This window comes from Phoxinus phoxinus, assembly GCF_949152265.1.
Source record: "Phoxinus phoxinus genome assembly, chromosome: 16".
Lineage (NCBI taxonomy): Eukaryota > Metazoa > Chordata > Actinopteri > Cypriniformes > Leuciscidae > Phoxinus > Phoxinus phoxinus.
This window is the reverse complement of record NC_136891.1, coordinates 33,958,057-33,969,900: the sequence shown is the minus strand read 5'-3', so window position 1 is coordinate 33,969,900 and position 11,844 is coordinate 33,958,057. Positions and strand designations below refer to the sequence as shown.

Genomic DNA, 11,844 nt, shown 5'->3' with positions numbered 1-11,844 from the left:
TTTAAATAGACATGAAAATGCACATTCCGAACTTAAATGGTTGTAATTCAAGAATGCTTTGATGTCAATATATTGATGTCAAGAATATAGATGTCAGCAGATTTGATATTTGGCAGATTTGTGTAGAAGTGAAATAAATTAAGTAAGTTAAACAGAAAAAAAGTTATAGAAGTTTGAGTTTATGAAAATGTACAATGTTCAAAATTGTATTATTCATATTTTATATAAAATATATATTTTCAAAACCTGGTGGACTCTAAAAATGCAAAAAAAAACAAAAATCAAAGCCAAAAATCTGAACAAGTTGTGTTTAAAATCAATGTTAGGTTGATATCTGAGAAAATGAGCGTTCAGTGAGATGTAGTTTGTGCGCAGTACCACACTTCTCCACTAGTGGACATTACTGCCCATATAAGGGCGCCTCCATTTCCATATGTGGTTTGAGTCTGAACCATTATTTTTACAATTTTCATACAATTTATGAAGTAGACATCCTATTCAGAAGTAGTGTTGAAAGTTTGGCAGATTTTGAAATGAATTCAACCTCTAAGAAACACAAAAGATCACGTATGTACATTATAGCTCGCTGACACATCACTAATGCTGAATCTATTGTTATTTTCTTTATATTAAAAACATTTTCAGACCTTTTTTTCTAAAAGAATTGAATGGATGCTATCTTTTGAACTCTTGGCATGAAAACAAACTTAGGTTTCTACCATTCTTTCATGATTTTTCATGTTCATCACTATTTCAAAATAAAGGTCTGAACACGCCTCAGGAGTATGAACATATTCTTGTTGCAAATTGATAAATTCCTCTGTAATTTATTTAGAAAATCAGTCACCAAATATGTAAACTAGAGATTGTAAGCTTTCAAATGATATATAGTTTGTCAAGATTAGTTTAGGTTTAGTATAGGATATTACTGTATTATATGTAATATAATATGTAATGGCAATATAAGGGGTAAAAAAAAAAAAATAGTTAGTGTCCCGTTAGCTTCAGGTGCGGGTATGTGTTTTCTGACCGACAGTATACATCTACGGTTTACTGAAGTGTGTGCTTTGCACTTCATCTTATAGTTTGTATGTGGGGCGTAGTGAGCATTATTTTATTGAGAGTGTAATGTGTATAGATACTGTTATGTTTGAGTTTGAGCCGAGGTTTCTTCCTCCACAAATAAAAATTAAATAGTTCAAGGGCAGTGGAGCTCTGAAAAGTCAAAGACACTGATACTCTGACAATCAAAACACGCATAGGCACTCAATAAACACTTATTAAGATCCTCTCCTGGGGGCCTTACCTAGAGCAGGGTTACGCAATGAGTGAAAGTTGAAAGAAGCAGTGGAAATAAGGAAGGCATATGCTTGGAAAGACAGGACAAAATGTTCTGCGTTTGGTGTAAACGGCACAAGTTTGTTTTTGGTTTCAGTGCCACGAGTTTGTTTAGAGGTGTGGCAGAAAAGTGGAGGAAGAAAATGAATTGGTTTTAATGACTTCATTCACAACACGCTGCTCCATTGAGGTTTTAGTCATACCCTTACGCCTCTTTTCCCTCTCACTCATACACACACACACACACACACACACACAAACATTATGTCATTAATCTCTAGAGGGACTTGGCACTGTAAACACCGGTTTCCGTGGTATCGCTCATCATAGCTCAACACACACACACACACACACACATCTTGTGAGTCATAAGACGGGGTACTTCAGTTTAAAAATGTGACCTCAACATGAACTAAGCTGTGATAGTTATAAATATCAAGGCACATTGTAATTAGAATGTGTATGTTTAGCATTTATTGACTTCTGCATATCCCACTGCATTATTGAGGGGAAAAAGATAATGTTATAGAAATGTAACGTGTCTGTTCTGCCAAGGTTACCGGCTGTAAAACGTTTCCTCTGCTGAGTTACTATAGTTGCACATTGTGCTTTTTTAACCTCTCGAGATCACATTGTACTTGTAATACACAATGGCTTCAATTTTGGTTTCCTATTCATTAGCACTGAAAAGAACCAGTTCTTCAGTTGGCATGAGATGGGTTGGAGAACTATATTAGTCTCTCGTACGTTATATCAAGTGTCTGCATGATCTGTATAGATCTTTACATCTCAACAAAGCTGACTTGTGACACCAGTAGGTCTCATTTTGCTGGACTATAAGTCAAACTTTTCTTTTCATAGTTTGGCTGGTCCTGCGACTTATAATCAGGTGCGACTTATACATCAAAATTAATTCATACTGACTGAGATGAACCAAGAGAAAACATTACCGTCTACAGCCGCGAGAGGGCGCTCTAGTTAGCGGAGTTGTTCAGAAGCGACACCGAGGATGAAGAGTTCAGTGTTGTGGGATGAGATCGGGAGCTTGGTGAACTTGCTGACGGTAACTTGTTGGACTCGCTGGCTAATGTTAGTTTAGCCTATTCAGCCTCAGGTATATGTTCTGTGTGCTGTTGTGTCGCTGAATAACTGTTAATGTGTTACGCTAACACACCGGACACTATTCAGCTGTTGTTCTGTGTGCTGTTGTGGAGCTGAATAACTCGCCTTTCCAGATTAAATGTCTGTTCTTGGTCTTGGATTTTGTGAAATACATTTCTAAATAAATGCGATTTATAGTCCAGTGCGACTTATAGTCCAGTGCGACTTATATATGTTTTTTTCCTCTTCATGACACATTTTATGACTAATGCGACTTATACTCCGGGGCGACTTATAGTCCGGAAAATACGGTATGTACTAAGGATGTCACGGTGAGAAACTTTTCACATCGATATATAAACTTGCGACAACTCCGGTATTACCACAGAGGGTGGTCGGGGGCTTTTGAATGCGCACTCGCTTTTTTTAGTTTCGCTTTTAAATTCGCAATCACACATTCTGCCTATAATTTGCGGCGCATCAGGGAGCCGCTATCAATATGCAGAGTATTGACATCACTTTTTAATGCGTGCTTGGTTTTTACTTTAGCTTTTGAACTTGTGATCACATGTACCCTGTTTAGTGTGTGTGTGTGTGTGTGTGTGTGTGTGTGTGTGTGTGTGTGTGTGTGTGTAATGGAATGATTTATAACCACCTGTTTTCTCTGCTCTCTGCTCTCTTTCTAGAACTCCATCCGGCATAACCTGTCCCTGCATAGCCGCTTCATCCGTGTACAGAACGAGGGAACTGGGAAGAGCTCGTGGTGGATGATCAATCCTGAAGGGGGGCGGGGAGGTAAAGCGCCCAGGCGACGTGCAGTCTCCATGGACAATGGTAACAAGTACACCAAGACGGCTCGTGGGCGTGCGGCCAAGAAGAAGGCCGCGCTGCAGGCCGCCCAGGAGGGCTCGCTGGAGAACGTGTCTGCTGGTGGCCTGTCCAAGTGGCCTGGAAGTCCCACTTCCCGGAGCAGCGATGAGCTAGAATCCTGTTGGACTGACTTCCGCTCGCGAACTAACTCCAATGCTAGCACCCTGAGTGGCCGCCTGTCACCTATTCTAGCCAATCCGGAGCTTGATGAAGTCCCGGATGGCCCACCCCTGTCCCCAATGCTGTACTCCAGCCCCAGCAGTCTCTCTCCTCCCTCGTCATCTTCATCAAACTCCAAACCGTGCCCGGCTGAACTTCCAGGGCTAGCTGACCTGACTGGCACAATGAATCTCAACGAGGCGGACAACCTAATGGTCGATCTGTTGGACAACATCGCTACACAAGTGCAGGTTGTTCAAGGCTCTTCTAATTTCACTTTTGGCTCCAAGAGCACCGGATCGCCCCCAAGCTCCTCATCACCCCAAACCGTGAGCAACACCACCGGAGGATTCAGTAACCCCATTTTCGGGCCCCCAGCAGGAGCCCTGCGTCAGACGCCCATGCAGACCATCCAGGAGAACAAGCAAACAACATTTTCTAGTGTTTCTTGTTTTGGAAACTCACTTCAGGAGCTGCTAAATTCTGATTCACTGATCTCACACAGTCACAGTGACGTTATGATGACGCAGTCCGACCCACTTATTTCACAGGCCAGCACTGCCGTCACCTCTCAAAACTCCCGTCTTCGCAATGGCCTCATGCTTCGTAATGACCCCATGATGTCCTCATTCAGTTCTGTGCTCAATGGGCGGAGCGGACACCTCCAGAACAAGCAACACCATCAGGGGTCCAATTCCCAGGGTGCTTTGCGTTCCCTCTCCAACAACAGGACGCAAAGTCTAGTTAATGATGCTAATAATTTAGTCTCCACAAAGCAGCACCTGCAGCCACAGCCCTCGGTGTTGATGAGCGAGACATCGCTTTACTCCGGCCTGAATGGAAGTAACGGGGTAGGGATCGGTCACCCCTCAGGAACGGATCGCTTTCCCTCAGACTTGGACCTGGACATGTTTAACGGCAGTCTGGATTGCGATGTGGATTCCATAATCCGCTCTGAGCTAATGGACTCTGATGGACTGGATTTTAACTTTGATGCATTGGTGCAAAACGCTGTTAGTCTGAATCCTGTGGGAAACTTCACCGGGACAAAACAGTCGAATCAAAGTTGGGTGCCTGGCTGAAGGCGGTCGCTTAGGTGAGCCAACATAAAGTGATTAAACATAGCTGTCCATGCCATGGAGAAACAAAAAGACATAAAGACCAACAAAAAAATTTGTTTCTGTGAAATGAGTGTTTCAATATAGTTGGACTGTTGGTGTTTTTTAGATCAATTAATGCAGAAAATAAACATTTTGTAAGGGGCCATTCACACAGAATCCGTTTTTTTAACTTAAGCGCTGCATTTTTTTAGAACAGTGTGTCATGCACGAGAAGCTGCAAAACATGCAAGTGCAAAGGTCAAAGACATCCGTCTAGTGCAGTGGTTCCCAACCTGTATGACTTACTTTCTTCTGTGGAATCACTATTCACTTTAATTGTATGGAAAACAACAGCTTGGACATTCTGCTAGATCAGTGGTTCCCAACCTTTTTTTGTCTGAGACCCCTTTTTCCCAAGAAAATATTTTAGAACCCCCTTCACATTTAATGATATTATCACTCTTGTAAGCTTGCAGCAAGGATGACAAAATATGTTGTTTTCAAACAAACGGTATGTTTACTGTAACCAGATATGTTTATGCACAAATAATAGCCTATAATATTGAAAATACAATAACAAAAACATCAGTAGGCCCTTTCTAATTTAAAAACGTAAGCCTAGGAGTAGCCTATACATTGGCCCTATTTGAAATGCAATAACAAAAATATTCACACTGGTGTGTAGGTAAAACAAAGAAAGAATATAGGCTATTACTAAATGACTGCTGTCTGGGACATCAATACTTGCATGTTATTAGTGAGGCTTTTTTTTTTACGCTTTTGGCGCTATAGCGAGCGATAATAAACTTTATTAACAGAATAATGAGTCTTTCGGAAGAACATTGTAGCCGGAACTACTTCTCTCTGTGTACGTCTATGACGAGTCACGCAGGGCCTGGGCTACTCCACATCCGAACCCGTGTAAAATAGTCCCAATGTAAACACTTATTATAGGAGTACCAGTGGCTCAGGATAAGACAAAAACACGGATTGGAAAATGGATTCATGATGAACTCGCTCATTATATACATTTGGTAAATTTTGAACAGAAATAAAGGACTTTTATTTAATGCTCATTGCTCAAAACTTTTCAAAATATGACGCGACCCCCCTGTTGGGAACCGATGGTCTAGTGCATATGTACCTAGAAAAGTGAAATGCAAAACCACTTTTTGTGAACGGCTCCTTATTACTATTCAGGATGTGTTTTGCTCATCTTATTACATTTATTTAATACAAAGCAATACTTTTTTTGTCTTTCTCTCTAGGTTCAGAACTGCAGAGAAAACAACAAATAATAAAATAACAACTACAAGAAACCTGCAAAAAAAAAAAAAAAACATCCAAAAGACTTGAAGTCAATCTTTGCCAAGATTGCCGTCTGCGAACAAGCACTGGATGATACGCCTGTTTACAGGTCCATCTGTAAAAGCAGACCCAGGCTATAACACAAGACTGCCCAATGGAGAAACACAAACACAAACTAACAGTGAACTCACAGATCATTATGCAATGTTTGAAAACATCCCACTGTTAGAAGTGAAGTAATCTAAAAATGAATTGTTTAAATAGGCCTGTTGTAGCTTTTCTGTCATGAATTTAGTTTTCTTGGCTGGGGTCTCGCTCTGTTTTCCATCACAGTTTTGTATAACGATTGGTTATCCTCTAAGCACTAACTGTATAGTCATTGATCAATATAAGAGTACAACTAAGAGTTGAGCTGAACATGTCCGAGCACAGGTGGAGTAGCCTGACAGTGCACTTCATCAATTGTTTTGTTTTTAATTCACTGTTACCATACAGTAGTTAGTTCCCAATCTGAAATATAGTTGCCTCATAATAATAATAATACTTAATACATTTTTCGTGATTGAATATAACCTTATAAGGAGTAATTAATTTGTGTGTACCGTCTGTAACTGTACAAAAAAAAAAAAAAAACAGTGGTAAGATTGAAAGCTTAGCAGGTGGAGGCGTCTTCTTTAGCCAGCAAAGCTATGTTTGGACTTCTCGCATATAAATGTAGCCAAAAGTAATGAATAAATAAATATTAACTTGCATTGTGGACATTTCCATGCCATACCAGGTGCTAAATGATCAGTGTTGATCCCTGTCCTTTATTAAGGCCATCTGTGTTTCCCTGGCCACAAGGACATAGCATAATTGATTAGGATTAGTGATTAGCATCATGGCAACATTCAATGGTGGATGGGCCTTTCCTCTGGAAGCAATCTTTACTGAGCAAAACCAATAAGCTATCTTTTGTACATTTGCCAAATTACTTGAAAATGTAGGAGATGCTGGCAGCCAAAATCACAAAAGACACAGTGAAATTTGGGGACTTTTCTGTCTCTGTATGCAAAATGCATCACTATTGCTCAGGGGAGAGTGGGGTCTCCATTACAACATCAGGGCCTCATCTTGAATTAACTGCAACCTGGCTGTACACAATTTCAGAAATGTTTTATGAACATTTGTATATGAACAACAGTCTTCTGTAAGGAGATGAAGCAACAGGAATCCATCCTGTGTTGATGTCAGTTTATTAATGTCTTTATTGTGCTCAACTATTATCACAAATCATGTACAAATCCTAATGTTCTGTGTTTCTGTCCCCAGAGAGGGTTACCCTTCACTGCATACTTCCATGTATGCATGCATGTAAATGTACATATGCATCGTGTGTGCAATGCATATATATGTATACTCTCCGTTGTGATGCGGTGCGCTTTCTTCATGGTTGCCGGGAAATTGTTTTTCTTGGTGTTGGCCTGGTTGCTTTTTAACGGCTCTGTGGACTCACAGATTGGCTTATTGGGAGCTGGTGCAGACGAGGCTTTAACGAACATGGCCTTACAGTACACCTCTCGTCAGCTCTTATCTCTGAAGCGGAACTACTATCTGTCGGGGGACACCTATGACCACTGTGACAGGGCTGGATTACTGCGGCCCAAGCGGTATATTCATCGGAGCACAGGACGAAGTTACATCTCTTCCTCGTCGTCCTCCATCCCAGTTTTGAACTGCCGGCGAAGGATTACAAGACTGTCTTCCTCCGGGGTTGATCTTACTAACTTTTCTGCTCTGCCGTATGAGCGGCATTACTGTGATGCGGCGTCTACAAGCCCTTTAAAAGCCGCGCTACTAAACGCGCGCTCTGTAAACAACAAAGCTCTATTGCTGGCGGATTTTATCATGGACAAGAAGCTGGACTTGTTTTTCATCACGGAAACATGGCACAAACAGGACGATGGTTTTCTTTTTAATCAGCTGACTCCAGCGGGCTTCGGACTCATTGACGTTTCACGAACTACAGGTAGAGGTGGTGGTATTATAGTTCTTTACAAACTGCAATACAAGATTCACCCTGTGTCCGTTCCTCCTTTTAAAACTTTTGAATGTCTTGTTCTAAATGTGTCTGATACTCACTCTGCTCTCCATTCTGCCATGGTCACTATCTATCGACCTCCTAAACTGAATAAGGACTTTCTGTCCGAGTTTGCTGATCTTCTTTCTATATTGTCCGTCAGATTTAAGAGAATTTTGATTCTGGGTGATTTTAACTTACATGTAGATCAGAAAGCCTGTCTCTTGGCCAAGGATTTTCTATCACTCTTGGACTGCTTTAATTTTTCTCAGTTTGTAAATGTCCCCACTCACTGTAAAGGACACACACTAGATTTAATTATTGCAAATGACTCATCTCTTTCTAATCTCTCAGTTGTGGATGCTGGTCTTTCTGATCATCTAGCTATCCTTTTTAATATCGAGACATTTCACTCTAGTAGAAAGACTTCACGAACTATTTCTTTCCGTAAATGGCAATCAATTGATCATGCTACCTTTGCAAACTCGATTGTCTCCTCTTTAGTTGACATGTCTTCTGCTCCTCTTGAGGATAAAATTTCAGTATTTAATAATGTCCTTACAGCCAACTTGGACATCTTTGCACCCATAAAAACACGTAATGTTTCTTATGCACAGTCAGCCCCCTGGTATAATGGTGACTTGCGTATACAGAAGGCTATGTGTCGGAAATTAGAGCGAAAATGGCGGCACTCTGGTTTAAATGTGTTCCACCAGGCCTGGATAGATTGCTTGTCAAACTACAGAGTAGCCATTGGAACTGCAAGATCTGCCTATTTCTCAAACATTATTGATAATAATCATAGCAATCCCAGGAAGCTCTTTCATACAATTAATAGTCTGCTTAAAGCAGATGGTGTCAGTTTTCTGACTCCATCTGACTGGCTGTGCAATGAGTTTCTCAAATCTTTCAGTGAGAAAATTTACAATATTCGCACAAATATCCATTCCTTGCAGTCTGCCGATCTTACAGTTAATACTCCTAGGTTCTCTGGCATTCCTTTATCCAAATTTACTTTGCTAAAACCTGAGATGCTCTGCAACCAGGTTTCTAGTATGAAAGCTACCACTTGCATACTTGATCCCGTGCCTGGTGGCCTGTTTAAATCCTGCTTTGGTCCTTTATGTCCCTCAGTCCTTGCTATAATAAATGACTCTCTGTCAACTGGGGAGGTGCCAGCAGCACTTAAAACTGCTGCGGTTACTCCCGTTTTAAAAAAGCAAAATTCTGATGTGAGTAATCTGTTAAATTATCGGCCAATCTCAAATCTATCGTTTCTGTCTAAAATCCTGGAGGGTGTGGTTGCAGCTCAATTAAACAAACACTTAATCGAAAATAAACTATTTGAGCCACACCAATCAGGATTTCGAAAATTACATAGCACTGAGACTGCGTTGGTGAAGGTCGCAAATGACTTACTGATTGCCTCCGACTCCGGCTCTACGTCCATTCTCATTCTTTTGGATCTCAGCTCAGCCTTCGACACTATTGACCATGCCCTACTACTAAATCGCCTCGAACATGTATTTGGCTTGTCAGAGACTGTTCTTGACTGGTTTAAGTCCTATTTCACTGACCGCAGTCAATTTGTTTTTATGGGTGGTTATAGGTCCAAAGTTGGTTCTGTTCATACGGGTGTTCCACAAGGGTCAGTCTTGGGTCCCATACTCTTTAGTTTGTACATCTATCCACTTGGTCAATTACTACAATCGCTCAACCTTAACTATCACTTTTATGCTGATGATACACAGATTTATATACATACTAGACCGGGTCAGCAAGTGAACGTTGGGCATCTTTCTAACTGTATTGCTGAGATAAAGATTTGGATGTCCAATAATTTTCTGTCTCTAAATGGCTCAAAAACAGAAGTTATGCTCCTTGGAACTCCACATCAACTGCGAAAGGTTGGGTCTCCTACTTTGTCTGTTGATGGTGTTGCACTGGAGTTTAAGACCAAATTAAAAAATCTGGGTGTCATATTTGACGCCACACTGTCATTTGAGCCTTTTGTCCAGAACACAGTTAAGACATCTTTTTATCACCTCAGAAATATAGCCCGGCTACGTCCTATGTTGTCCTTTTCGGTAGCTGAGAAGTTGATAAACTCTTTTGTCTTCTCGCGCATTGACTACTGCAATGGTCTTCTAGCTGGGGTATCTAAATCATCACTGGATAAATTGCAATATCTTCAAAATTCAGCTGCTAGAGTACTATCTGGGGTCAGGGCCAGGGACCATATAACCCCGGTCTTGGAGTCCCTGCACTGGCTACCTGTTAGGTACCGTATTGATTTTAAAATCCTTTTGCTGGCCTATAAATCTCTGCACAATCTGGCACCCCAGTATTTGACTAACTTATTAATCCCCTACACACCACGTCGCAATCTGCGCTCCTCACAGAGTGGTCTTTTGGTTGTTCCGAAGACACGGCTTCATACGTGGGGTGACCGAGCATTTTCCGTCTATGCTCCTAAGCTCTGGAATTCTCTCCCGGCCAACATCAGGGAAGCAAATACACTAGTGACTTTTAAATCTCTTCTTAAAACTCTTTATTTTAGGATTGCTTTTACCTGAACTTGATTTTATGTGTTTATTTTTTTTATTCTATTTTATTTTTTATTGTATCTTCATTGTGTTTATTCAATTGTTGTTATGCTTGTCTGTAAAGCGCTTTGAGAAAGCTACTTTTAAAGGCGCTATACAAAATAAATTATTATTATTATTATTATACATCCTGCTATACTTATAAAATGTAGTGATAATACAAATATATCGTTCAAAAGTCCACGTGTTGAACAAAATAATGGAAATGTTACATGGGGAGCTGGACAGGCATGGTTGCAGGGGTGTCAAACTAAATGTTACTGTATGCATTTCGCTTTTTAAGTGCATGCACTTCACAAACGAACAAAGTCCAGAATTAATTGCATTCTGCTCGAATAACCAATAACGTGTAATGAGAGCAGATGTAATCATTTCACACACCTTTCGATAAAATGCTTGCAAATGTGTAAATTCGAGAATAATTATCTAACAACATTGACATGAAAAGAAAAGTTTAGATGCAAGAACATGCAACAGTGAAAAATAAAGCGTTTAGATAATTTTTTTACAAAACAACGGATATAATTTGAATGCTAATGTTTTAGCATAATTGTACATGTGTGTTTGACACACCTGCTTTACACCATGAGTCCACACCCTGAATCTTCTGCTTTCATCATATTTATTATTTAAACTCACATTGTAACTGATGATATCCAGTATGCAATGAATTGGAAAAATCACGCATATACGACAGCTGAACCTTGTAAATTATTTCAGAGACACTATTCTCTCTGTCTCAAAACTTGCCTTGCATGTATTCTTCTTACACAAAACCATTTTTTTCTCTCAGATGACCATTTCAGATCCTCAAACATTACAGGTTTTATCATGATAATCAGAAAATACCACTGTTTGCACACTTTACCACGCCTTCCTCCCTCTTATCTTATGGCTTCTCTACTAGATGTTTGTGAGTATTTTTCCTGTGTACTCCATTTTGAATTGTAATCTAGTTTGTATAAGAAATGGTGCGCATGTAAATAAAGCTTGGTTGAGCTATATGTCTCTGCTGTTGTTTTAAGTTATTTTCAAATTTGATCCAATTAAACTTTCAATAAGTCCCAACATGATGCATTTCTGTTAACTAAAAATTCCCACTAATGATTTGGTGTTTTAAAAAACTTCCAGACTCATATAGGGTATTTTGTAGCTTTCATTGGAATTTTATTTTTTCCAGTTACCTCTTTAAACAGTTATTACGTTTGTCAAATATTACATTGAACCTTGGCATGTTCCCTATGGTGCAATGACAATATATAAAGCCTCATTTAAACCTGATCAACTGGACTTTGGTACTTTG

General features: G+C 40.0%; 1 protein-coding gene across 2 annotated transcripts in view; it reads left to right on the top strand.

Moving 5' to 3' along the window:
• foxo3b (forkhead box O3b) overlaps window positions 1–11,545 on the top strand; it is a 51,192-nt gene extending 39,647 nt beyond the window's left edge. For both annotated transcript variants that reach the window (XM_079584610.1, XM_079584609.1), the window contains exons 3-4: window positions 3,126–4,564; window positions 5,837–11,545. In XM_079584610.1, coding sequence (XP_079440736.1) covers window positions 3,126–4,550 — 1,425 coding nt within the window. In that variant the 3' untranslated portion in view covers window positions 4,551–4,564; window positions 5,837–11,545. The remainder of the gene's footprint in view (window positions 1–3,125; window positions 4,565–5,836) is intronic.
• The last annotated feature ends 299 nt before the right edge of the window (window positions 11,546–11,844 follow it).